Source organism: Lepidochelys kempii, chromosome 20 (genome assembly GCF_965140285.1).
Source record: "Lepidochelys kempii isolate rLepKem1 chromosome 20, rLepKem1.hap1, whole genome shotgun sequence".
Taxonomy (NCBI): domain Eukaryota; kingdom Metazoa; phylum Chordata; order Testudines; family Cheloniidae; genus Lepidochelys; species Lepidochelys kempii.
The window spans coordinates 26,409,054-26,435,924 of NC_136399.1; the positions used below are offsets into that span (position 1 = coordinate 26,409,054).

At 65.2% G+C, this 26,871-nt stretch overlaps 3 protein-coding genes across 3 annotated transcripts; 2 read left to right on the forward strand and 1 right to left on the reverse strand.

Annotated features, from left to right (window-relative positions):
* The first annotated feature begins 3,782 nt into the window (after positions 1-3,782).
* On the forward strand, positions 3,783-9,834 carry S1PR5 (sphingosine-1-phosphate receptor 5). Its single transcript, XM_073318384.2, has 2 exons — positions 3,783-3,833; positions 7,789-9,834. Exon 2 carries the CDS (start codon positions 7,941-7,943, stop codon positions 9,111-9,113), a length of 1,173 nt encoding a protein of 390 aa, XP_073174485.1. The 5' UTR covers positions 3,783-3,833; positions 7,789-7,940; the 3' UTR covers positions 9,114-9,834.
* A 6,017-nt stretch (positions 9,835-15,851) lies between these two features.
* Positions 15,852-25,126, forward strand: KEAP1 (kelch like ECH associated protein 1). Its single transcript, XM_073318236.1, has 6 exons — positions 15,852-15,944; positions 19,235-19,884; positions 22,234-22,919; positions 23,369-23,574; positions 23,878-24,054; positions 24,316-25,126. Exons 2-6 carry the CDS (start codon positions 19,342-19,344, stop codon positions 24,678-24,680), a joined length of 1,977 nt encoding a protein of 658 aa, XP_073174337.1. The 5' UTR covers positions 15,852-15,944; positions 19,235-19,341; the 3' UTR covers positions 24,681-25,126.
* On the reverse strand, positions 24,952-26,426 carry SPC24 (SPC24 component of NDC80 kinetochore complex). Its single transcript, XM_078849698.1, has 4 exons — positions 26,248-26,426; positions 25,831-25,923; positions 25,455-25,531; positions 24,952-25,340 (listed from the first exon to the last, which is right to left on the reverse strand). The coding sequence occupies exons 1-4, from the start codon at positions 26,334-26,336 to the stop codon at positions 25,234-25,236; spliced, it is 366 nt and encodes a 121-aa protein (XP_078705824.1). The 5' UTR covers positions 26,337-26,426; the 3' UTR covers positions 24,952-25,233.
* Between the last annotated feature and the right edge of the window lie 445 nt (positions 26,427-26,871).

Here is a 26,871-nt window from a genome sequence, read left to right on the forward strand (position 1 = left end):
CTCGGGGCCTCTGCCCGTGTTCCTATGGGATCACGCCACTGTACCCCCCTGCACTCCCAGAGCCAGGGGTAGAACCCAGGAGTCCTGGCTCCCAGCCCCCCTGCACTGACCCTCTAGGCACCGCTCCCCTCCCAGAGCCAGGGATAGAACCCAGGAGTCCTGACCCCCAGCCTCAACCCAATAAGCCAGACTCCACAAGCCCAGCAGGGCAGCTGAGGTGGGAAGGGCTGGGTGCTTGCACCCGAGGGAGCGGGTCGGGGCTTGCCTGGCAGGGAGGAGACAGACTCTAGGGGCCGCGGTGGATGAACCGGTTGAACATAAGGGCTGGGTGCCAGACAGCGCAGCGGGGGGCCGATTCTGCAGGGATAGTGCCCTGGCTGCAGTGCAGGGGGGTGGGGGGCGCTGTGTGCATCCCCATAGGAGGGCATGCGGGGGGCAGATTCCCCCAGACGGGCGGGAGGGTCCGTTCGCACCAGCCCATTGGGAACCCAGGAGGAAGCGTGGTGCCCAGCCCTGGGGGGCCAGGGAAGAAGGTGCTGCACTGCAGAGACCCTGTGGGCACAGTGCTGGAGCTCAGGGATCAAACAGCTCCCCCCAAGCCCTGGCAGACACAGAGGTCAGGCGTCTCTGCCCCCCCCATGGAAGCAGTAGGGGAGTATTAGGGTTGGGGGCCATTGCCCCCCATTTCTCCCCATCCTGCCCAGCCCTGAGGCCTCGCCCCAGACTTTCATTTCTGTCCTGTGGACCCCACATCGCCCTGTTCCCTGCCTGGAACCGGTCACCTCTGGCTGGGTGAACCTTGGCACCCGGCTGGGTGAACCTTAGCACCTGGGGCTGTCTGGCATGGAATGCAGCCTGGCACCTGGGCTCGGGAGACAGAAGTCAATGGGCTTGGGGAGCCCGAGGGACCCCCCCATCCAGCTCAGCCCCCAATCCTTGCTGCATCACCCCCATGCCTGAGCCCTGGGTGCATCCCACTGGGTGGGAGGGGATGGGGCAGACGGGACTGTGGACGGCTGCTCCCAAATAGGCGAATCCTGGCAGCCCCTGGCATCTTCCCACCTGCCTACACTAGCAGCTCCCATTGCCCCGGCAGCTGTTGCTACATCTCCAGGGAACGTGGCTGGGGGAGGGGACTGGTGGGCCCTCTGGGAGGCAGAGCAGGAGTTGGGGGCATAGGAAGAAGTGGCTGGGGTTGAGGGCTAGAGGGTGAGAGGCAGACAGTGCTGTGGGATGGGGGGGTGACAGCAAGATGCACCTGCACTTGTGGGGTTGGGAAGGTGAGATCGAGTCAGGGACCCCTTGCCAGGTGCTGAGATGCAGCTGCCTCTGGGGTGGGGCATGGAGGCTATTGATACAGGGCCCTTTGCCCGAAGATGCAGCTGCCTCTGGGGTGGGACAGATGGGCCGCAGGGGCTGCATTCCCCAGCACTGGGCGTGGTGGTTCCTGACTATGCTCTGGCTCCCATCACTACCCCTGCTTGTGCCTTCATGACCAGGGAGTGGTGAGACACCCTATCCCAGTGGTGCATTGAAATCCTCTGACCCCAGGCTCCTGTCTGAGCCTCCTTTCCCACCCCAGGCTTCTAGCAGGGGCCCAGACACCCTGGCACGGGGAGCACGGTAGTGCCAGGCTGAGCTGTCTTCCAGTGCTCCTGGAGGATTCACCCTGCGGGACCCATCCCTATTGTGTCTGCATTAGGCACGGCCATTGCCCCTTCTGTCCGCCTGAACTGGGTATTGTTCCTCCCAGCTGGGCAGTGCCAGCCGAATGCACATGGAACCGGTGGAGCACTCCTAACCTGCAGCTAGCAACGCCCCAGACCCAGGACCCCCAAGCTGGGACTGCCCCCCCACATGGACTCTGATCCGCTGCCTCTTGGGGGAGGTGAATTAGGTACCTGCGATAGTGAGGAAATGGCAAAAACGGGTACAACACGGCTGAGATAGAGGGGCCCCAGCAGAGCTGTTGCGGGAGGGAGAACCCAGGGCTGGGATAGTGGGGGCTGCAGGTCATCCCTGGCAGAGCTTCAGGGCAGCCCTGGGCTGGGATAGCAGGGGGGCTGTGGGTCAGGGTTGAGGGGCACCAGCAGAGCTCAGGAGGTAGGGCTGGGATAGTGGGGGGGCTGCGGGTCAGGGTTGAGGGACACTGGCAGAGCTGGGGGGCAGGGCTGGGACAGTGGGGGGGCTGCAGGTCAGGGTTGAGGGACACTGGCAGAGCTGGGGGGCAGGGCTGGGATAGCAGGGGGGCTGTGGGTTGGGGTTGAGGGGCACCGGCAGAGCTCAGGGGGTAGGGCTGGGATAGTGGGGGGGCTGCGGGTCAGGATTGAGGGACACTGGCAGAGCTGGGGGGGCAGGGCTGGGATAGCAGGGGGGCTGTGGGTTGGGGTTGAGGGACACTGGCAGAGCTGGGGGGCAGGGCTGGGACAGTGGGGGGGCTGCAGGTCAGGGTTGAGGGACACTGGCAGAGCTGGGGGGCAGGGCTGGGATAGCAGGGGGGCTGTGGGTTGGGGTTGAGGGGCACTGGCAGAGCTGGGGGGCAGGGCTGGGACAGTGGGGGGGCTGCAGGTCAGGGTTGAGGGACACTGGCAGAGCTGGGGGGCAGGGCTGGGATAGCAGGGGGGCTGTGGGTTGGGGTTGAGGGACACCGGCAGAGCTGGGGGTTAGGGGTGGGATAGCAGTGGGTGCGCTGCCTGTGGCTTTGGGCTTTGCCTGTCGTTAGCTGGCCGGTCACCCCTCGCCCATCCACCTGGTCCCAGACACTCCAATGCCAACCCAGGCTGCATGGCCCCCCGCCCCGCAGGATGCCCTGGGACTCTGTCCCCTCCCCTTCCCACCCCCCTGTGGCCCCTGCCCCCAATGCAGCCATTGGGTAGTGGAAGGCTTGAGGGCGGCCTGGAAGGGAGCACTGCACTACCCATCCCCTGCAGCCGGCTCTAGGCTGTGCCAGGCCATCCCCCAGCCAGGGCCCCAGGCTGCCCCTCTGCCGCTGGGTCAGCGCGAAGCAGTGTGGGGTGGCGCCATGCCAGGGGCTCTGGCACGCGGGGACAGAATTAGCATCTGAATGCGGAGGAGCCAGGCCAGGCTGCTGGGCCTCCCAGCTGCTCCGAATGGCAGGTCCGGGGGTGTGGGGGGTGGGTGGGTGAGGTACCAGCCTCTTCCTCGCTGCCCGGAGGTCAGAGCTAGCCCGAGTGGCCGGAGGCAAACGTCGCTGCCCGGGGCCAGGCTTCCTCCCCCCGGTCCTAAATGATTCCCCAGCAATGGGGGGCCCTGCTCCCAGCCCCACCCCAGGGAGACCAGTTCCCAGCCTCAGCCACTCTTCCCATGGGGAAGGGTCCTGACATTCGGAGATGGGGGGCTCGGAGCCAGGACTCCTGGGTTCTCTCCCCTGCACTGGGAGGGGAATGGGATCTAGTGTGTAGAGAGAGGGGCTGGGAGTCAGGACTCCTGGGTTCTCTCCCCAGCCCTGGGAGGGGAGTGGGATCTAGTGGGTAGGGGAGGCTGGGAGTCAGGACTCCTGGGTTCTCTCTCCAGCGCTGGGCGGGAGTGGGATCTAGTGGGTAGATAGGGGGGGCTGGGAGCCAGGACGCCTGGGTTCTAATCCCGGCTCTGCCCTGCAGACCTCTCCGCCCTCTGTCTCAGCTCCTCGCCCTTTGCAGCGCGGAGTCGCATCCCCGACCCCCCCCCGGTGAAGGCTGCTCTACCCCGGCCAGGGCGGGGGCGGGGGCGGGGGGAACGGGAGGTTCCCACGTGACTAGGCACCGGGCCAGGCTCCGGGCTCCGGGCTCCTCCGGCACGTTTCTCCGCAGCCCAGCCTGGGACGCGGCCGGACGGTGAGTGCTGGGCTGAGCCCCCTGCCCGGGGCTGGTGTTCGCGGGACCTGCACGGGGGAGCCCCCGGGCGGGGATCGGGAATGTCCCGAGTGGAACTTGCGGGGGGACGCGGCGCTGGGGTCCCGCGGGGTCCAGGCGGGCGGGGATTCGCCTGCCCCACGCGGACAAGGCGCTGGGCTCAAAGCTGCATTAAATCGGGGGGTGTCCACGGGGCCCCTCCGTCGGAGAGCAGGACCAGGGTGCTCCGACTCCTAATGCTCAGGGTGTGCGTGCGCAGGAATGGGGGTCCCGGCCCCATGGGGCAGAATCACGGTGCGACCCTGGGGGGCCCAAGGGCAGCTCCCCTGCGATGCTCCCACCCGCACTTCGCTGCTTTCGGAAACGCCCTGGGAGTGCCCCCAGCCGCCACGCTGGGGGGCAAGGCGGAGGAGATGCAGGGCATGCCCCCCCCCAGTCCCTGGCACACAGCTCCTGGGGTCCATGCACAGCTTGGGCTCTGTTCCCCACCGCCTGGCCCCTTGTGGTGTCCATGGGGCCCTGGTGTCAAGGATGGAATGAGGTGGCAGGGGATGGGCCCTGGATCTCTGCCACCTGCCCCTCTCTGGGGGCAGAGCACAGACCCGCTGAGCCATCCAACCCTCCCCCAGCCTGGGCTTTCCCCCCGCCAGCCTGGATCCTAGTGCAGAGCCTGCCTGTGGGTGTAGGTCACCGGGAGTCACGCCAGCCCAAGGGCATTGGCCCCCCGAGGTACCAGTGTGACCTAGGCATATGCTCTGGGGGGTGGGGAGACAGGGCATCACTTAGTTCTGGGTTGGGTCAGGCTCCCCATGCTCCCCCCTCCTTCCCCGTGGGGGGTCACACCCAGCCCTCACCCATCCCCCAAGCTCCGTGCTGGGTCTGTGGCTCGAGGTCTGGCTACCGAGAGCCAAAGAGGGGGAAGCCCCCTCTTCCCCTCCCACTGGTCTCACATATGCCCATAGTGACCAGTGCTCAGAGGGAGCCTGGGAACTTTCCCAGCCCTCCAGACTTGCCCCAGCCTGAGGAGGCATGAGGCTGCCCTGTTGTGCAGGGCATGGCAGGGCTGGGGTGCAGCGCTTTGGGGGTGCAGCCAGTCCAGAAGGGCTGGGGTCCAGCTCCCACTCCCCCCCGCCCCGCCCCGAGCTGCCAAACGCCCTGGCTTTGTGCTGCTGCTCTGGGAAGCTGCGGACGAACGATAAGTTACAGGGTTCAGAGAGACGCCGCAGGGGGATCTCCCAGAGCGCGCTGGGGAAAGGCCGGAGCTGTGGGAGGACAAGTGATTGTTAGTGTTTGGGTGATGGAAATGTTGACCAAGATCAGGGCCCCCATTGTGCCAGGCGCCACCCACATCCTGACCGAGATCAGGGCCCTGTTGTGCCGGGCGCTGCCCAGACCCTGGCTGAGATCAGGACCCCGTCATGCCACACTCTGCCCAGACCCCGACCGAGATCAGGGACGCTTCATGCCAGGCGCTCCCCAGAACCTGACCGAGATCAGGGACACTTCCTGCCTGGCGCTGCCTAGACCCCAACCAAGATCAGGGCCCCATTGTGCCATGCACTGCCCAGACCCTGGCTGAGATCAGGACCGCGTCATGCCATACTCTGCCCAGACCCCGAGCGAGATCAGGGACGCTTCGTGCCAGGCGCTGCCCAGACCCCGAGCGAGATCAGGGACACTTCCTGCCTGGCGCTGCCTAGACCCCAACCAAGATCAGGGCCCCATCGTGCCACGCACTGCCCAGACCCTGGCTGAGATCAGGACCCCGTCATGCCATACTCTGCCCAGACCCCGAGCGAGATCAGGGACGCTTCGTGCCAGGCGCTGCCCAGACCCCGAGCGAGATCAGGGACGCTTCGTGCCAGGCGCTGCCCAGACCCCGAGCGAGATCAGGGACGCTTCGTGCCAGGCGCTGCTCAGACCCCGAGCGAGATCAGGGACGCTTCGTGCCAGGCGCAGCCCAGACCCCGACCGAGATCATGGATGCTTTGTGACGAACACGCATGCCCTCTAGGGCTCTGCAATGATCATACACCCTTACCTCACCTCCTAGATACTTAAGAACTGCAAAGGGGAAACTGAGGCACCCGCATACTATTCAGAGGAAACATTAAGAACAGTCCCGCTTCGTCACATGCTTCATGCCAGGCGCTGCCCAGACCCCAACCAAGATCAGGGCCCCATTGTGCCGGGCGCTGCCCAGACCCTGACCGAGATCAGGGCTCCATTGTGCCGGGTGCTGCGCAAACCCACAGTCAGTCCCTGCCCCATGCAGCGCGACGGGGGTGGGGTGGTAAATGGGGCATGTGGAGGGGGAGTCGTTCCCAGCTGCAGCTGCTCTCTGCGCATCCCTTGTCCTGGCCAGCCCAGCCAGCCCAAGTGACCCGGCCCCGTCTCCGTCAGGCTCTGGCTCCTTGGAGGATTCGCAGCCGCGCCATGAATCCCTCCAGGCCATTCTGTACAGAACAGGATCCCAGGCTGGCTCGCCCCTTGGTCCTGGCTGTCCTCCCCCCTCCCCCCCAGGGCCAGCTGCTGTTACTCTGCGGGAGCTTCTGTTTGCCGGGCCCAGCCCAGGCTGCAGCGGGTGTGTGATGGGGGTGTGTGTGTGTGTGTGGGGGTGATTAGAAACTAGCTGAACCCTGCAGGTGACAAAGGGGCTGTGGAGATTTTAGGTCTCGAGGGGGGGAACAAGCCCCATCCCAGACACCCCCTGTGGGCTGAGGGAAGCGGAGAGGGGAGCAGGGCCGGCTCTAGGTTTTTTGCCACCCCAAGCAATAAATTTGCCGCCCCAAGTTCCGAGAGCGCAACTGCCCAAGCCAAAAAAGAAAGAAAACGAACCCCACCCGGAACGCCGCCCCTGGAATTGTGTCCCCCCAGCACGTGCCTTGCGTTGCTGGTGCCTGGAGCCGGGCCTGGAGGGGAGCTGTTCCAGGCTCTGCGATGGCCGGAGGACAGGCCATGAGGGCCGTGACCCAGCACCCAGCTTTGCTGCAAGAGGCCCTGGGAGGGAGGACTTGGTACCGGCTCTGCCCCCTACGTCCTGGCTCCCTTGCCCACTTGGTGCCATGGGGCTAGACCCCAGTGGGAGCAGGGCTATGGCTCCTCCAGCAGCGCCCGGCATGCCCCAGCGTCTGCCAGCCCAGCTGCGGGGAGCTGCCCCCGGGTGGGTATTTGACGGGAGTGTCTGGTATTTAACCACCTGGCCTGGGGCTGAGACACGGCCCCTCAGCTGCTCTGCAGGTGGGGGAGGGGGGCCTTTCCCTTGCCTTCCTGGGCTTTGGATCAGGCTCCCCCCTGCAGGTAAAGCTACCCCCAGACTCCAGTGCCCCTCATTTCGCACAGGGCATCAGCTGATCTGTTCCCAGCCACCTGGGAGCCAATCAGAGAGCGATGCCCAGGAGATTGAGAGGCCCACGCCCTGCTAGCCTGAGGGGGCACCAGTTGCTGCAAAGCAGCTGGGCCGGGTGAGGCTGGGCACCAATGCTGAGCGAGGAGTGGGCAGGGCCAGCCGGGGGAGTGGGGAGCCCTGCGCTGGGATTCCTGATGGCAGCGCCACCCGCAGCCCCAGACGCGCTGCAGAAAGCCGGGAATCGGCAGCTCTTGCGGCTGCCGAAGGCCCAGGGCAGGGAGTGGGAGTGTCCCGGCGGGAAGCAGCGCCGGGTTCACAAGTCGGTGGGTTCACGGGGGAGGCGGGGTTTGCATTCCCGGTGCTCTGTGTGATGTCCAAGCGCAGGCATGAGTGGTGGGGGAGGATGTGGCTGGGGGTGCAGGGTGTTGGGGGGCTGGGTGTGTGCGAGGTAGCACAGGGTGATCCAGGGGAGCCCCCCAATACCAGCCCCTAAGTGGAGCTCTGACCCCTTTGATCGCAGCCCCCTGGGCGCCCAGAGGCTGGTACACGGCACCAGGGCTCCTGACGTCCGTCTGCCCCTCTTTGCAGGGCTCCCCTGGGCGGCTGAGGATGCCCTGCACCCAAGCGGCCCCCCGCCACTGAGCCGCACTGCTTCAGCGGCACCCCCCGTGGCGAGCAGGGCCTGGCGAGCGCCGGCTGCTGGAGAGCCAGAGTGGGCAGGGCCGCGCCATGTAGCGCTCATGGGAGCCACCGGCATGGAGCTGATCACGGCGGAGTCCCCGGCCCGGCTGGTCCGGCTCTACCGTGAGTATCACAACAGCGAGCTGATCTCGCTGCATTACAACTACACGGGGAAGCTGCAGGCCAGCAGCAAGTACAAGGGCGGCCTGAAGGCCGATGCGGTGGCGTTCCTGGCCATCTGCGCCCTCATCGTGCTGGAGAACCTGGTGGTGCTGCTGGCCATCTGGAGGAACAAGAAGTTCCACTCACCCATGTTCTACCTGTTGGGCAACCTGACCCTGTCGGACCTGCTGGCCGGCCTGGCCTACGCCGCCAATATCGCCATGTCGGGTGCCAGCACCCTCCAGCTCACCCCGCTGCTGTGGTTCCTCCGGGAGGGGGGCGTCTTCATCACGCTGGCCGCCTCCGTCTTCAGCCTGCTGGCCATCGCCGCCGAGCGGCACATCACCATGAGCCGCATGAGGCTGCACCACAGCGACAAGAAGGGCCGCATGTTCCTGCTGGTGGGGGCCACCTGGGCGACTTCGGTGCTGCTGGGGGCGCTGCCCATCATGGGCTGGAACTGCCTGGACAGCCTGGCTGACTGCTCCACCGTCCTGCCGCTCTTCTCCAAGAGCTACATCCTCTTCTGCATCACCGTCTTCCTGGCCATCCTGGCGTCCATCACGGTGCTCTACGCCCGCGTCTTCCGCATGGTCAAGGGCCACAGCCCGCGGCTGGGCAGCCTGCGCAAAGGGATGCCGAAGCGCTCGCAGAAGTACATGGCCCTGCTCAAGACGGTCACCATCGTGGTGGGGACTTTTGTGGCCTGCTGGCTGCCCCTCTTCCTGCTGCTGCTGCTGGACGTGTGGTGCAAGGCTCAGGCCTGCGGCGTGCTCTACAAGGCCGACTACTTCCTCGGCTTGGCCATGATCAACTCCCTCCTCAACCCCATCATCTACACGCTGACCAGCAAGGACATGCGCCGGGCCATCCTCAAGCTGCTCTGCTGCCTGCTGGTGGGACCAGCCGAGGACGGCCCGGCCCAGCGCTTCGGGATCCCCATCCTGGAGTGCAGCACCAGCAAGTCAGAGCGCTCGTCCCACCGGCCTGAGGGGCTCGAGACCAGCCTGTCCACGGGCAACGGGACGCCCACCCCCGTCAAGGTGCTGGTGCCCAGTGCCGGGGACTGAGCCCTCTGCCCCCCACCGGGGTAGGAGCGCGGCATGGGCCAGGGGAAGAGCTGGGACAGGCACCCCCTGAGACTTGGAATGGCTGGAGCCCTGGCTGCCTGGGAGGCGAGGGACCCCCGCAGGGAGCCGAGTGTGCCCACCAGAGGGCCGCAGCCCAGGGGTGCCCCCTGCTGGCCTGGTCTGTACGAAGCTCGTTGCTGGTCCGGGCAGCATATCTGTACGGCGCACAGTGTTAACACCTGCGGGCCCAAATCGGCTCAGACAAGCTGCCATAGGGCGACCAGACGTCCTGATTTTATAGGGACAGTCCTGGTTTTTTGGGTCTTTTTCTCATATAGGCTCCTGTTACCTCCCACCCCCTGTCCTGGTTTTTCACGCTTGCTGTCTGGTCACCCTAAGCTGCCATCCCCCCACAAGTGATCCAGTACACCCCCCCGGTGCAGAGCCCATCCCAGACCTTGTGCCCCACGCGGCCCCCCCGTGGCCAGCACAGACCAGATTACAACCCCTGTGCCCCCTCCCAGAGGCTCAGCACAGCCCACTTCCCACTCCGGTGACCCAGTACCCTAGATCCCCCCATCCCCAGCACAGACTGGCCCCCCATGCGCTACGTGGGGGCTCTCTGGACAGGTCCTGCGCTCCCCTCACTCGTGGTAAATTAAGGCCTCTCGGGGCCCCTTGTTGATTTTTTTAACAGTTTGTAATAAAAAGCTTCCTTGGAGCTCCCTGTCCTGTCCTGCCCCCCTTAACCCCTTCCCTGCCAGCACTTCCTGTGTGGGCAGAGGCACGGCACCAGGTCCCCGGGGGGCAGCTGTGAATTGGTTTCTGTTGCGGGGGGGGAGGGTACGACGATTTGGGGCACCCCAGTGTGGGGGTAGGGGCACTAGGTATCCAGTGTGGGGGTGAGCTCAGTGTGCTGGGTCTCAGTGGGCTGCATCTGAATGGGGCCCGGAGGCCAAGTCACCCCATGGAGCAGCTGAGCATGGCGGGGGGAGGAGGGGGGGAATTGCCCAGGCAGTGACCCTGGCATGGTCGGCACAGGGGTGGGGGGCAGCCGAGGCAGGACACAATGCCATTTCCTCAGGAAACCATCTCTCCTTGCGTGCTCTGCTTTGGAGATGGAACCTGGTGCTCGATGCTGTATCCCGACCTTGCCACAGCTGGGGGCTGTGGGGAAAGGCTCCCCATGGCTCCCCAGTGGCATGTGTTTCTAGGCCCCTGAGGGAGCCTTGGATCGGGGAGGAGAGTCCCCATGTGTGGGGTGGGAACCCCTTGCACTTGTGTCCTTCCACCCCCAGGATCAGCCCCAGAGGCTGCTCCTGCCCCTCTCGGGGATCCCAGGGAGGCTTCTGGGCAGCAGGGGTCCTCTAAACCCCAGGGCAGATGGGGTGAGGCAGGGACACAGCTCAGCCAGACCCAGCCGCTGCCTGGGACCCGCCCTGTGTGCTGCCCGGCTCCCAGGCCGTTCCCAGGTGCCCACGGCTGCCCCTTGGCCAGGGCGGACCCAGGGCTCAAACACCTTCCTTGGGCAGCAGGACGGAGGGGCTGCGGATCGGGGTGAGGGGCAGTGGCTGAGCTGAGGGGGGCGGGCTGGGATAGCAGGGGGCTGCAGGTCTGGACTGAGAGCCACTGGCAGAGTGGAGGAGTGGGGGGAGCCCGGTGGGGGCAGCAGTCTGAGTGGACTCCCCCCCCCGATCTCTCTGGCCCAAAATTGTCCCCCAGTCTCCCGTGCCCGGGCTCTCTGAGCTGGAGCAGGGCTCGGAGCGCCCTCTGGTGGCCAGCTGGGGAACAGCACCAAGGCGGAGCCCTGTGGTCAGAGGGGTGGGGTCACTCACTTCCCAGCTGCCCCCTCGGGGGGTGGGGGGGGGGTGAAATGCAGCGAATGGCGGGTGCGACAGAGGTTTCGCTCCAAGGATCCTGGCCTCTGCCCTTCGATGTGCGTTATATGATGTGCCCCAGGGCAGCACGAGGGGGCGCTGTGCTGCAGGGGGTGGGCAGAGGCTCAGCAGGGGGTGCTTCCCCCCCCCGCCCCGAATCAATATTGATCCCACTGCATCTGCCCTTTCAGCTGGATACCTTTAGCCCAGGCCCCTGATCAGGAGGCCGGGGTCCCCACACCCCACTTGGCCCCTGGACAGGCAGGGCCAGGTGCTGCAGTGTAATGGGACCATTTTTTAAATCCTGCTTCCATCCCGTCCTGAGATACCTGCCCCTGCTCGCGCCCACGTTGTTTCTTGCAGCGTTATCCCACTCGCACCCGCAATCACTTTAGATCCTGCTTCAGAGCAGCCGCCGTGTGAGTCTGTATCCGCCTACAGAACAGGAGGCCTTGTGGCACTTTAGAGACTAACCAATTTATCTGAGCAGAAGCTTTCATGAGCTACAGCTTCATCAGTGACGGAATGCATCCAGTGAAGTGAGCTGTAGCTCACGAAAGCTTCTGCTCACATAAATTGGTTAGTTTCTAAGGTGCCACAAGGCCTCCTGTTCTTCTTAGATCCCACGAATCCCATGAGAGAGCCAGATTCCCCAGGCTACTTCCAAACCGATCCCACTCGGGTGATATATACTCGGAATTCAGGCACCATTTTTACCACAAGAATAAAACAAATTGTGCTGAAACCATGTAAAAAAAAAAAAAAAGACTTTAACTCCTGTCATAACAGACATCAAATCTCCTCCTGTCCCTCGCTTAAATGTATATCTTCAACCCTTATTTAAAGGGAGGGAAAGAACAGCTTGCTCCACGTTGCTGAAATCCTATTACGACAAACTGACAAGCGATTGCACGTTTCCCCACAGTCTGGGGCTTTTTGCCCATCCCATCCCATCCCACCCCACCTGCAACAAGGAACATGCTTCCTGCTTCCGCTATTATGGCGGTGCGTCCTTCGGGATCCCAGTCCTGCTGGGGGCTGTGCCCTGGCATTGGCAGAGTTACCAGCAGGCAGCCACGGGGCAAGCACGGGCACCTGGGCTGGCGACGGCTGGGTCGCTCCTGAGAGCCGGCAGGGAGGCAGCGGCTGGAACCCCATTATTCCTGGGCCTCCAGGCCCGAGGGGAGCAGCTGCTGTGGCCCAACTGGGGGCCAGGTCAGGTGGTCGCGGAGTGCTGCCACCCTCGGTGTCCCTGGGGATTAGCCGAGGTGGGGTGACCTGGAAGGGGGGGACTGGGGTGGTTTTGAGGCCCCTGGTGATTTCTAGCACATCACTCAGAACCCCTGCTCTAACCACTAGCCCCCACTCCCCTCCCAGAGCCAGGGTAGAACCCAGGCGTCCTGGCTCCCAGCCCCCCCCACTCTAACCATTAGACCCTACTCCCTTCCCAGAGCTGGGAAGAGAACCCAGGAGTCCTGGCTCCCAGCCCCCTGCTCTAACCACTAGCCCCCACTCCCCTCCCAGAGCCAGGGTAGAACCCAAGCGTCCTGGCTCCCAGCCCCCCCCTACCCCCCTCCCCGAGCTCGGATAGAACCCAGGAGTCCCGGCTCCCTTTCTACCCACGAGGCCCCGCTCCCTGGGCAGAGCCAGGGCGCAGCTGGAGTCTGCGGAGCCCAGCCGCGGGTGCTGCCTGCAGTGCAGGCTCCTGGCGCCAGGTGGCGCGCTCCGGCATTGATTCCCGTGTCGACCGCCGGGCCGAGCAGAAGCTAAAATGACATTTTGGGGGGCGAGGGGGGCCCGAGCTCCCTATCGGCTGCGCCAGGAACAACCGGCTGCGGCCTCCAGCCCCGGCCCAGCCCTGAACCTGCCCCCAGCCCTGAGCGCGGCTCCTTAACTTCCAGCCCTTCCAGCACATGGAAGTGGGGGGTAAATCCCGGGGACTCCCCCATCCCCCTTCGCTTCCCACATCCTTGCCCAGCTCCCCACTGTGGGATCACAGGGCACTGACCCTGTCCAGACAGGGAGAGAGCGGGGCGGCCTCGCCCACCCTGCTCCAACCACTAGATCCCACTCCTCTCCCAGAGCTGGGGAGAGAACCCAGGAGTCCAGGCCCCCAGCCCCCCCCACTCTAACCATTAGACCCTACTCCCTTCCCAGAGCTGGGGAGAGAACCCAGGAGTCCAGGCCCCCAGCCCCCCCCCACTCTAACCATTAGACCCTACTCCCTTCCCAGAGCTGGGGAGAGAACCCAGGAGTCCAGGCCCCCAGCCCCCCCCCACTCTAACCATTAGACCCTACTCCCTTCCCAGAGCTGGGGAGAGAACCCAGGAGTCCAGGCCCCCAGCCCCCCCCCACTCTAACCATTAGACCCTACTCCCTTCCCAGAGCTGGGGAGAGAACCCAGGAGTCCAGGCCCCCAGCCCCCCCCCCACTCTAACCATTAGACCCTACTCCCTTCCCAGAGCTGGGGAGAGAACCCAGGAGTCCAGGCCCCCAGCCCCCTCCCCCCCACTCTAACCATTAGACCCTACTCCCTTCCCAGAGCTGGGGAGAGAACCCAGGAGTCCAGGCCCCCAGCCCCCTCCCCCCCACTCTAACCATTAGACCCTACTCCCTTCCCAGAGCTGGGGAGAGAACCCAGGAGTCCAGGCCCCCAGCCCCCCCCACTCTAACCATTAGACCCTACTCCCTTCCCAGAGCTGGGGAGAGAACCCAGGAGTCCTGGCTCCCAGGCCTCTCCTCCCCCTTTAACCACTAGACCCCATTCCCCTTCCAGAGTTGGGGGGGGAGTGGGGTCGAATGGGTTAGAACAGGGGGAGGGGGGTTGGAGCCAGGACTCCTGGGTTCTCTCCCCAGCTCTGGGAGGAGAATGGGGTCCAATGGGTTAGAACATGGGGAGGGGGTTGGGAGCCAAGACTCCTGGGTTCTATCCCCAGTGCTGTGACCTCGAAGCATCACGTCCTCTTGAGTGAAAATCCACCTGTTTCAAATGCCCCAGGGTTCAGTCCTGATTCCCAAGTTGCTGCCCCCCAAGTGTGGGGCACTAGGCTTAGCAGGGAAAACGCGGCCCAGAGCAGCGCCTGTCACACGAACTGTGGTAGAGCCCTGCACGGACACAAGATTTGTATCTGCAGCCGATCTGTGATCCGCAAACATGGTCGGAGGAGATTGGCGGCTTGCGGGGCTCTGAACCAGGGCACCAGGTATCTAGGCAGGGAGTGTGGGAAGTGTCTGGCACCAGCAATCCCCTGCTAGCCTCAGCCAATCGTGGCTGGACATGGCTCCTGCTGCCACTGCACCTGGGTCACCAGGAGGGGGTCGCGGTCACACCGGAGCTCTGTCTACACTGCAGCTGCCAGTGAGATGCAGCCACCTCTGGGGTGGGGCGTGGAGACTGTTTATACAGGGATCCCTCGCCGTCGGTGCACTGAGGGCCTGACCTGGGGCCCCGACCTCTCTCCAAAGAGGGCCAGGCGAGCCCAGCAGGAAGCAGGGAAATGAGTCGCGGTGCAGAAGGGGGCTGGTCTTGTCCCAGTGACCCGGGAGTTGCTCCCCTGCAGCACAGGACGGGGCCCAAGGCTGGAAGAAGGGGCCCAGCGGGGTGGGTGGCTCACGGCACCCACAGCCCTGGCACCGCAGGTAACGAGTCAGGCCCGTCTGCACTACAAAGGGCTTTTAGACCCTCCATGGCAGGGTTGGTGCGGGGGGATCCTGGCTGCTCCCCCTTTGCTCCCCCCGACTTTCACGTTCAGAGTCACATGACCACCAGCGCTCGGGGGCAGGGCAGGTTCCATGAAGTCCATCCGCCTCCATTCTGCGGGCCCATTAAAATCCTCCTGCTCTGCACTGAGGGGAGGGGGCTGTAAAACAGACCCTCCATTGCAGGCCGGGGCACCCCCAGATTACCCCCCATGGGATCTCAGGCTCTGTGGCCCATTTGGCCCTCAGCGGAGCGAACTGGTGCCCACTGTGCTGGACGTGCCACGAACAGGACTGAGACCCTGCAAACTCCTTTCACGTGGGCTCCAGACAGGAGCAAAGGCCAGTCGCTGCTCCCCAGGGCAAGAGCTGAACCAGCAACCTAAGGGGAAAGGCCCCATCCTCCCGCCCTGGGGACAGGCCCCATGGCCCATTCCCTGCCCCCCTGCGCCAGCCAGTCCCTGTTCTGGGGCTGGATGGGAGCCGGCGCCCCCTAGAGGGGATGGGCCCCATGCCCCATTGCCCGTTAATTTGAGCCCCTCCAGTGAAAGGGCCTAGAGGGGGGTAGAGCAGGGGATCTTGGGAGCGCTTGGCTGCAGGGCCACATTCCCTGTCCGGGTACAAAGTCCCCCTTCCAGGTGCATCTCCCCAGGAGGGCAAAGGGCAGCGACATCCGCACCCAGTCGTCTTCCTATTTCATAGCAACCGGAGCTGCGTAGGCCCTGCCCCGGACAGCTCTGGGGGGCCCTGCTAATGGGGATACAAGCGACACCCGCCCCCCAAAACGGAGGGGGGAAGGGACGTGCGGGAAAGGCAGAGAGAGGGGGACCCATACCCCGGCCCTTTACTGTTCCCAACCTCCCCTCCCCAGCCTGCCCCCCGCCCTGTGCTCCTAATCTTCACCTCAGTACCCCCCGCCCCACAGCCCCCCAATTCAGCCCCTCTCTCCGCCCGTGCTCAGCGTCCCCCCGGCCCCCCAGCTCCTGAGCTCAGCGCGCCTCGGAGCGGATGCGCCGCTTCCCCGCCGCGTTCTCGAACCCGAAGGCCGGGGCCGCCGCGTTCCATCCGGCCGGGGGGAAACCGGGGACTCTTATTCTGACAGCGGCCGGGCTCTGCTTAGTCATGGTGACTCCCCCCCCCCCCGCCACTCCTCCCCCCCCCCCCCCAGCCCCAGCCTGCGCCATGGAGGAGCTGAGCCGGGACCGGCCGGGACGAACGGGCGGACCAGGAGGGCAGTGGCCGGGGCCATGGCTGGGTTAGTGGACCCCCCCGCCTGGCGAGAGGGGATCCCCTCTTCCCCGCTCCCCCCGGGCTCATGGGGATCCCCCCAGCCGGGCTCCGGGGCAGGGGATCAGCTTCCCCCCCAGTCTGGAGAGGGGGAATCCCCCCCAGGCTGCACAAGGATCGCCCAGACCTCCCCCCACTAGCCTGGGCTCCCCCCGGAAATCCCAGGGACCCCCGTGAACTGTGGGGAGAAGACCCCTAAATCCTGAGAAGGGGAGCGGGGGCCTGAGGTGCATTTTGGGGGGTCCATTGAGTTGGGAGCGGGGGAAGGAGAAACGTGGGGGGGTCGCGACCGAGCCCCCCCTCCCGGGGGACCAGGTGGCGCTTTGTCTCGGTAGCTTTAACCAGCTGTTTGTCTGGGGGGGGTTGGGGTGTAATGGACCGGCGGGGGAGGGGCTGAATGTGTAGCTCTCACGGGGTGGTGGCGAATGAAGGTCCCTAGATTGGGGGGGGTCCCCCAGGCTACGTCGTCCCCCCCCGCCCCCCCCCCCGCACTGCAGCCTTTCTCGTTACCGCTCCACGGGCCCCCAAGAGCCTTCGGGTTCCCAGCGAGGGGGGAGGGTCTGGATGCGGGGGGATTATTCCTGTATTTGGGGTTAACCCCCCCCAGATCCGGTTGGGGAAGGTGGCCGAAATAGCTGCGTGTGAGCCGAGCTCGGGGAAGGGCCCGATTCGGTGGCTCAGCCCTGCCCCCGGTGCAGGGACCTTGTTTACAGCCCCCATGCCCAGCTCCCTAGGCAGGTCCGGGGGGGACGGGGGGGGGCTGTCCACGCGGGGAGGGGGGTGGCGCCGTGGCCTGGTTAATATTTTCCATTTCTGGCTGCATCAGTGAAATTGCAACACGTTGCCTTGGTGGCTGGGGCTCCACGCCTCACACGCTGCTCCCCCCCCCCCCCCCGAATTTCCCAGGCCTTGGTGGGTGCAGGCTGCATAATGCACCGGGGGGGGGGTTGGGGGGTTTGTCCTGGGAGCACGTTGTGGGGCACAGTCTAGCAGGGAGGGGGATAAGGAGTCAGGATTTCTGGGGGATGGGAGCCAGGACTCCTGGGTTCCAACTATGGCCCTGGCAAGGGGCTGGGGCCTAGTGAGTTAGAGGATGGGGGACTGGGATTCAGGACTCCTGGGAGAGCTGGGGCCTAGTGGGATATGCAGGGGACTGGGATTCAGGACTCCTGGGTTCCAGCCCTGGCCCAGGGAGGGAGCTGGGGCCTAGTGGGTTAGAGCAGGGGGTGCTGGGAGTCAGAACTCTCGAGTTTTATTCCTGGCTCTGCCCCTGACTTGTAACTTTGGGCAAACTCCTGTCTCGCTCTGTGCCTCAGTTTCCCCATCTATAAAATGGGGGTCATGGTACTGTGCGAGTTAGTGTGTGACTGGGGAACAGGGCCCTGCACTGCTGGCATCCGAATGGCTCTGCTGTGTCATGGGCCCCACACTGCTACCACCTAATGGAGATTTATCTTTGCTGAAGCAGGAGAGGCCTGGTCTCTCCCTGCTGCCCCCCAGCTGTGCCAAGCGCCTGTGCTGGATGCTCCCCTGATTTGTGAGCCATGCTGGGCCTCCAGGACAGCAGAGGCTGAGTGGGGTGGACGGGATCCACTTTCCTATCAGAACTCTGACGCGGGTTTTCTGTATTGCTCACTTCCCTCCCCCGTGGGGAGCCACACACAAATCAGAATCTAATTGACACCAGGAGCCCGGGGTGACCTAGTGGTTAGGACACTGGACTGGGACTCAGGACACCTGGGTTCCATCCCCAGATCTGCCATTGGCCTGCTGGATGAACTTGGGAAGTCACGTCCCCTCTCTGTGTCTCAGTTTACCCTCTCACCTGGTGTCTGTCAATACTGTGAGCTCTTTGGGGCAGGGACTGTCACTCGCTTGCGGCCTGGGCAGCGCCTGGCACAATGGGGCCCTGGTCTCAGCTGGGGTCTCCAGGTGCTACCATGATGCACAGACTAACAAAGGTTAGCTGAGATGGGGAAATTCTGCCTTCTGGCCTGGGCTCCAAACCCAAGCGCGCTGCCAATGGGCACTGGACAGATCTGGTGCCGGGGGATGCGACAGAGAGAGACCTTGCAAGCAGAAATGATCCTTGTGAGTCAGTGAGGGGGATGCTCAGCCTGTTTGGAGGTGGGCATCATTTATTAGGTGTATTATGGTAGCTCCCAGGTGCCCCCCCAGCCATGGCCCAGGCCCCATGGCATTAGGCGCTGTATGTTATTAGGTGTATTACGGTAGCTCCCAAGTCCCATGGCGTTAGGCGCTGTACGTTATTAGGTGTATTACGGTAGCTCCCAGGCCCCATGGTGCTAGGCGCTGTATGTTATTAGGTGTATTACGGTAGCTCCCAAGTCCCATGGCGTTAGGCGCTGTACGTTATTAGGTGTATTACGGTAGCTCCCAGTCCCTCCCAGGCCCCATGGGGCTAGGCACGGCCCACCCGATCTGAGTCTAAGCCAAGCAATAGGGGGGCTGGCGTGTGAGTGGGGGGGGGGTTGGTCTGTCTGTCTGCAGTTACCTGTATTAACTGCAGCCTCCCCACCTCCGATCCAGCCCCAAACAACCCCCTGTGTTAGCGCTCGGGGCAGGTCCCCTCTAGGCAGTGACTGCTTCAGTGTGAACACACACACCCCTGCTGGGGGGGCCAATCAGCGGGGCTGGCTTTGGGGTCCAGCATCTGTGTTTATAGCCCGGCTAGTGGAGAATGAGCCCGGTTTGCTTCCAGTCAGTTACAGCTGCACAGAGCTGTGGGGGGCGGGGGCGGTGGGGGGGATGCTGCTGCTAACAGTGGGACTGCATGGGGCTGTATGGGGAGGGGGTGGTCTCCAGGGCTGCATGGGGGGCTTGCTGGGGGCAGGGGGGCTGCTGGGGGTGAGCTTTGGCCCTGCAGACCCTTTTCTTAACCCTGCTGAATTGTTGCCCGGCTGTGCCAGGCGCCCGTGGCCCAGACCTCGCCCTGCGACTGAGCTGGGCCCTCGTTAGCGGTGATTCCTCCTCGTTCATGCTCAGACCCACCACCACCAAACCAGCTCCCAAGAGGGAGCTTGGGGGCCCCCTCTGGCCTGGCCCGCTGGGGGCTGCGGCTGGCCATGCAGGGGGCTCCCTAGAACCATTGGGGATCAGGCTTCTGCTTGCCGGGGGTGGAGAGAGCCCCTTGGTCCAAGCCGGGGTGGAAGGTGGGGCAAGGCCTGGCTGCAGTCCCCGGGCGGAGGGGTGGGGGCTGGTGGCCCCGTCTAACCCGGTGTCTCCCTTCCCCTGCAGGTGTGGCGTTGCTGTACTGCCCCAGGGCTCAGTGAGGCTCCAGACAGTGTAGCCCCCCCGCCCCCAGCTCAGTTGCCCCCTGCGATGTGCCCCCGCCGGCCTCGGTGATGTACGCGCCGGAGTGCAAGGCGGAGGTGACGCCGTCTCACCACGGGCATCGCTCGTTCAGCTACACCCTGGAGGAACACACCAAGCAGGCCTTCGGCATCATGAACCAGCTACGGCTGAGCCAGCAGCTGTGTGACGTCACCCTGCGGGTGCGCTACCAGGACGCCCCCCCGGCCGACTTCCAGGCCCACAAGGTGGTGCTGGCCTCCTCCAGCCCCGTCTTCAAGGCCATGTTCACCACGGGGCTGCGGGAGCAGGCCATGGAGGTGGTGCCCATCGAGGGCATCCACCCCAAGGTGATGGAGCGGCTCATCGAGTTCGCCTACACGGCCTCCATCTCGGTGGGCGAGAAGTGCGTGGTGCACGTCATGAACGGCGCCGTCATGTACCAGATCGACAGCGTGGTCAAGGCCTGCTGCGACTTCCTGGTGCAGCAGCTGGACCCCAGCAACGCCATCGGCATCGCCAACTTCGCTGAGCAGATCGGCTGCACCGAGCTGCACCAGCGGGCCCGCGAGTACATCTACATGAACTTTGGGGAGGTGAGCGGGGCGGGGCCACGAGGGGCTGTGGGATGGGGGGCGTCATAGATCGACAGCTCAGAGCTACGCCCCGGCTTCCAGCCGTCCCAGGGGACCCGCTCTTCCTGCAGGCCTGGCCACGCGGCCCCACAGCCTCCGAGGCTGAGCCTCTGGGCCCCAGCCCTCCTGCTGCCCGCCGTGAGCTCTGCCCGGTGGGTCTGGCTGAGCCAGATGCCTGGGCACAGACCTGGCCCCTCTGTCGGGACCAGCGCGGCTCAGCCAGGGCTGGCAGCGAACCCCGGCCGCGGCCCCCAAGCAGCGACGGGCTCGTTAGCCCCCGGCCTGGGAAGGCCCCAGGTTGGCGCAGAGCAGCGAAGGATCAGACACATGGTCCGTGCGGCCGAGCCAGGGCTCCGCCCGGCCAAGCCACCGTGGGGTTCGTCTGGGCTGGATCTCCGACTCTGTCAGTCCTGGTGAGAGCTGCTGAGCCCCTCTGCGGCCCGTCCCCATGACACCTCCCGGGCCATCGTCCTGGCTCCGCGGAGCCCGGCCCAGGGATTCAGCCCAGTCCTCCAGACTGGGTGCCTGGAGCGGCGATTTAACCCCTCGGTAACCCGTGTCCCAAGCCGAGTCCCTGCCCGGCCTATCAGAATAGCAGACAATTCCCACTTGGCCTCCTCCTCTCTTCCCCTTGGAGGCAGCACGGAGCCGGGTCACAACCAGGCAAGTTCTGCGGAGCCGGGTCCCAACCAGGCAAGTTCTGCATTTCCCATCGCCCGGCCTGCCCCGCCCACCTGGGTCTGTAGCCCCAGCGTCAGGTCCTCTCTGGGGCCTGGGCCCGTAGGTGACACCAGCAGGGTGTGCGGGGAGTTCTCCTGCAGCCTGCTCTTGCCGCCCCAAAACCTTTGGATTTGAAACTGGGCTGGGCTCCTGCCAACCCCCTACCTTCCGTCAGCCCCCTCGGCTGCAGCCCAGGGCCCCTGACCAAGCCTCTCTCGCCGTAAAGCAGCCTCCCAGCTGCTTTACGCTTCCCTTGGCGCCGGGCAGGGCAAAGCTGCCTGGCCTTCCCCCTGCCCTGCTTGGGTCTCGGCCATCCCGGGCTCAGCTCGGCCCCTGCTGGCCCAGGGCGGGCAGGCCGGGTACTGGCTGCCTTGGTCCCAGTACCCAGCATCAGGGAGGGTTCGCCAGAGCGGGCGTGACTCATCTCCCCGCGGAGCTGGGTGGGGGCCACCCCTCATCCCGCCCCACTGCACGTAGCTGCTTGCTGAACGGCCTTTCCCTCGCTCCCCCACCCTGCCAGCCAAGCTATTTGTATTTTGGCTGGCACCTCCCGTCTGAGCTTCTCGCTCCCTGGCAGGGCTTGGCCCGGCCTTCGGCTCTGCCAGGGAGAGCGACTCCGTGGCGCTGAGATGGTGGGGAACCCCCCCACCCAACCCCCCAGCTCTGCCCGGTGTCTGCCCAGCAAGCGGAGCCGGAGCAAATGGCTTCAGGTGCGAATCCTGCCCCGGGTCTCAGCCCTTCGGCCTCCGACGGGCTTTGCAAGGGATCTCTCTGTCCCAGAATCTACCCTCCCGCCACTGCTCCAGAAGAGTCGAGCCCAGGAGCGTTCAGCAAGACTGAGCCCCAGTGCCCAGGCTGGGAGCCCGTCGGCCAGCACCCCTGGTGCCCTGTGGTGCCGGCTGTGTGGCCACTTTGCTCCAAACGCTCGGTTCCTGGGGGTGCCGGACATACCCGTTCTCATGCCTTGGGCCCCCTGCCCACGTACCCTCCATTGTCCTACAAGTGCTGTCCTGTGGGTCAGGGGTGCTGCTCCCCCTGTTGGGTTTATCTGAATCTCACTGCTGGGGCGCTTCCCCTGGCTCAGGCCCCAGGCTTAGGCCAGTGCCCTCGGGGGCTCTTCATCCCTGGACCTACGCCCGCCTCCCCTGTGGAGCTCCGTTGGCAGAGGGTTGGGGGGCACTCGGAATGTCCCCTCGCCCTCAGGATCCGGCCCTAGCTGAGCGAGGGGGGGGGGGCTGCAGTGGGGCCTGGGCCTGCCGGGGCGGGGGGTGCAGGGGTGGAGCTGAGTCGGGGCGGGCCTGCCCCCCACCGCTGCCAAGGGGCCCATGTGGAGGCAGAGCAGACGCCCCAGCTGACCCCTTGACTTGGGTCCTTGGCACCAGCTGCCTCCATGAGCCCCCCAGCCCTGTTATTGCAGGGTCCCTCTGAGCTGGGCTCGGTCTTGACCCTGCTCCCGTGCGCGTGACGGCAGCACCCTCGAGTGGCTGCAGCCTGCAATAGCAGTTGTGGCTCACAGCCAACCCCCAGGCTCACCCCGTGCCCCCCCAGATCCCCACACTCACCCCCTCTCACGGCCTCTCCCCCCTGCAGGTGGTCAAGCAGGAGGAGTTCTTCAACCTCTCGCACTGCCAGCTGGTGACGCTGATCAGCCGGGACGAGCTGAACGTGCGCTGTGAGTCCGAGGTCTTCCACGCCTGCATCAACTGGGTGAAGTACGACTGCGCCGGGCGGCGGCTCTACGTGCAGGCCCTGCTGCAGGCCGTGCGGTGCCACTCACTCACCCCCCACTTCCTGCAGACCCAGCTGCAGAAGTGCGAGATCCTGCAGTCGGACGCACGCTGCAAGGACTACCTGGCCCAGATCTTCCAGGAGCTCACCCTGCACAAGCCCACCAAGGGCATGGCCACGCGCGCCCCCAAGGTGGGCCAGCTGATCTACACGGCCGGCGGCTACTTCCGCCAGTCGCTCAGCTACCTGGAGGCCTACAACCCCTGCGACGGCTCCTGGCTCCGGCTGGCGGACCTGCAGGTGCCCCGCAGCGGGCTGGCCGGCTGCGTGGTCGGGGGGCTCCTCTACGCCGTGGGGGGGCGGAACAACTCGCCCGATGGCAACATGGACTCCAACGCCATCGACTGCTACAACCCCATGACCAACCAGTGGTCGCCCTGCGCCCCCATGAGCGTGCCCCGCAACCGCATCGGCGTGGGCGTGATCGACGGCATGATCTACGCCGTGGGCGGCTCTCATGGCTGCATCCACCACAACAGTGTGGAGAGGTGAGGCGGCCCCCGCCTGCCCTGTGGAGACGGAAGCAGGCCCTGGGATGGGCCCCAGCAGTCCCGGGCCCCCCACAAGCCAGTGACACAGCCCAGGATTGGGGCCCAGGAGTGGGACCCAGGAGTCCTGGCTCTGGATTTCACGCTGCTGCAGTTAGAGGGCGGTTGGGCCCAAGGTGCCTCGTGAGAGTTCCTGCCCCGCCACGCTCACAGCCAGCCTAGCCAAAGGCTGGCTGAGGACCAGAGGCACCGAGAGGGGAAGGGACTTGCCCAGGGTTCCCCCCCTCCCTGGGTGCCACTCCAGCACCCTGTGCTGCCTCGCCTGTCCCCTTGGCTTGGGCTCGGGAGCAGGGAGCTCTGCCCGGTGCCCCTGGTTCCGTGCCGCTCCCCGTGCACCCCCTCCGGCCGGTTGCCTCCCCTGGTGTCCGACGTTGCCCTCTGGCCCCCAGGTATGAGCCGGAACGGGACGAGTGGCAGCTAGTGGCACCCATGCTGACACGGAGGATCGGCGTGGGGGTGGCCGTGCTGAACCGCCTCCTCTACGCCGTGGGCGGCTTTGACGGCACCAGCCGGCTCAGCTCGGCCGAGTGCTACTACCCGGAGCGGGACGAGTGGCGCATGATCGCCCCCATGCAGACCATCCGGAGCGGAGCGGGTAAGCGAGGGGCCAGGGCCTTCCTGCTGGCCGTGTGGGGATGAGCAGGGTGTGCGCTGCCTCTGCCCCAGGCAGGCCTTGGCGCTGGGGGGCTGGGCTGCAGCCAGCTGGGGAAGGGCTCTCCCTGGGCCTGGCAGCCCTGCAGGGGGTGGGGAGGCATCGCAGGGACCCAGAGCCGGGCCTAACTCAGCTGCTGCTGCCCGTGCAGATTAAGGGGGATTGCCGGTCCCTGTGCCCCCCGCCGCGTTGGCTGGGATGGGTGCACGCTCCCCCCGCCCACCCTGCTGCTCCATGTTCCCACAGGTGTCTGTGCTCTCAACAACTGCATCTACGCCATGGGGGGCTATGACGGCACGGACCAGCTCAACAGCGTGGAGCGCTACGATGTGGAGACAGACAGCTGGGCCTTTGCCGCCCCCATGGGGCACCGGCGCAGTGCGCTGGGCGTCACCGTGCACCAGGGCAAGATCTACGTGCTGGGTGAGTGCTGGGGGGCTGGCCAGCTTCCTCCCACTGCAGGGCAGGAGCGGGGCAGAGACCTGGGCTGGTCCTGCCTCCAGCGCCCACAAGCGTGCATGGCCCACGCCGGCTCCTGGCTCCTGCTGGTGCAGTGGCAGGGCTCGGCTCAGCCCACAGACCCAGTTTAAGCTGTTTGTAGCTGACGGGGGGGCAGGGCCCAAGCCCTCCCCAGCGGGGCAGCAGGCAGCCGAGTGCTGGTAACAGCCACTCTCTCCTCCGCAGGCGGCTACGACGGGCACACCTTCCTGGACAGCGTGGAGTGCTACGACCCCACCAGCGACACGTGGACGGAGGTGACGTGCATGACGTCCGGGCGCAGCGGGGTGGGGGTGGCCATCACCATGGAGCCGTGCCGCAAGCAGGTGGACCAGCTTGACTGCTGCTGGGATGGCCCCCCTCCAGCACAGGGGTCAGTGTTAACCAGCTGGGCCAGGGAGCCCCCTGCTGCTGCTGCTCCCATTCTGCAGGGGGGAGCGTTTTTCCAAGTGCCAAGGGGGGTGGGGGCAGGGAAGTCCTGCCCCCCTCCCAGCAACAACCCCTCCCTCCCCACGCAGCCCCGTGGACCTGGCTCCCCGCCTGCCCTTTAGTTGGGAGATGGGAACGTGGGGTCTTCCCAGCTGCCTCTCGTCTCCCTGATTCCTTCCCCTCCCTCCTCGGGAGGAGCCTCTGTGCGGGGGGCCAAGACGCAGGAGTTGCCCTCTGCACCGCGCCGGGGATCTGCCTCCTGGGCTCGGCCACTCAGCTCTCCTGGCCACAGCGGCTGTACCAGGCCCAGACGTTTTCTGGTGGCTGGAGAGAAACATTCCCCTGTGGGACATGGGGCAGTTCTTCCCCAGGGCTCTGGGGCAGCCAGGCTGCAGCTGGAGGAAACGGACGAGCAGCCCCAGCTGCAGTTACCGACTAGCCGAGTGACGTTACCATGCCTGACTTGCCTGGTGTCTCGTCTCACCAGTCACGCTCCAGCCCAAGCTGGGAGATTGGTTTTAATAATTTCAAACGCTGATTGTTACATTAATAAAAAATCCCTTTGTGATTCGCCCCTGGGTCCGTCCTTACTCGTGCTGGTCGAGGCACGAGCCAGCTTTTAGTCGCTCCCGCCATCCAGTGTCCATCCGATCAGTGAGGCTGGCCTGGGCAGGGTCACCAGGCCGTGTCCACCAGGCTCCACAGGTAGTCACTGACGAAGCACTTGGAGTGCTGGCTGCTGTCGATGTTGATGGGCTGAGCAATGGCTGGGCCATGATGGACTGGGGGAGGCGGTAAAGGAAACTGACACACTGGTGCTAGCCAGGCAGGTGTCCCCTCCCCCCCAGAGGACACTGCCTTTGATCTGGGGTGTCTGTCCCCCCCTGAAAGGATACTGCCTTTGATCTGGAGGTGCTGACACTCGTAGTCCCAGTCCAGCCGGCTGATCTTGTAATAAAGCTGTGCGATGTACCTGGGGGATGCCGCTGTTAGACCTGGCCCTGCCTGCACGACCCCAGCCAGGTCGCGCAGAGCAAACTCACAGGCTGGATCCCCTTTGTTGGGGCTCAGACCCCTCTAGCAACATGGTGGGGGAGCCAGGCCCCTGAAGGGAGGCTCCATGTGGCTTTTAAGGGACCCCGCAGAGCCCGAGCGTGGTGTTCCAGCCCTTTAGCCCCCGTCCCAGCAGCTGGGAGCCAGCAGCGTGGATCAGAGCGCAGGCTGGGCCGGGCGGCACGTGCAGGGCACCGGCATTCCCCTCCCCGCACTCACATTGCAGAATTGACCATGCCAGTGTCGTCCTCCATGTCGTCCTGCAGTCGCCCGAGCTCGGCCCTCAGCTCCTCCAGCTCCCTCCGCAAGGCAGTATGGCAGGTGGTGAAGGAACCGTGGCTCTGACTGGTTCCCTCCCTGCCCTCCAAACCAGCTGGCATTCCACGCACCAGGCTAGTCCCAGCCCCCCACCCCACCCCACGACGCTGTCCCAGCCCCCCACCCCACCCCACCACGCTGTCCCAGCCCATGACCTGCTGCTGCCCGCCCGCCCACCCACCCTGGGAGATGCACGGGCCTAGGTCTGAGCCTCAGGGTTCACCCAGGGGTGTACTGGACCTGCAGAGCACTGGGCAGTTAGCTACAGGCAACAGCCAAGCGAGCCGGTGCTCTAGGCTCCCGGGCAGGGAAGGATATCTGCTGTCAGCCCTCAGGCTGGTGTCCTCCTCACTGGCTCTCTGCAGCGCCTCTTCCATCGCCAGCACCTTCTGCAGGCTGGTCTGCATCTCCTCTTCCCCCGCCAGGAGTTTCTGAGCCACTTTCTCCTCCGTAGCTAGGAGATCTGCAGTGGGGGAGAGGCAGCCTTTGCCATCAACCCCTAGTCATCTGCTAGGGGCGCTACACACCCTTCTCTGGACCAGCGGGGAGGGGGCCCGACTGGGGGCTGCTGAGCCAGCAGGACCCTTGCACAGAGTGACCCTGATCGACCCCAGCCAATCCACACTGCTCCCTCCACCCGCTGAGGGAGGCGCTTCCATGCAGGTAATGGGTCACAGGGTCCAGCCTGGCGCTACGCTCCCGCATTGGGATTTCTGGTGACCACCCCATGGTTCTTAGCGCTGTAGGGAGCTGAGCCGCTCTCTGATTTGTTCCCACTGAACAGGGAGAGCAAGTCTGTCCCTCTAGGCGTGCAGGCCTCATGGGCTGGGTTTCAGCCCGAGGGATAGCAGCAGCCAAGCTCTAACCGTGCCCCAGGGAGCCGCCTGGCCTGGCAGCACCCCCAACTCAGGTGAGAGGGCTGTGTACTCTGAGATAGCGCGT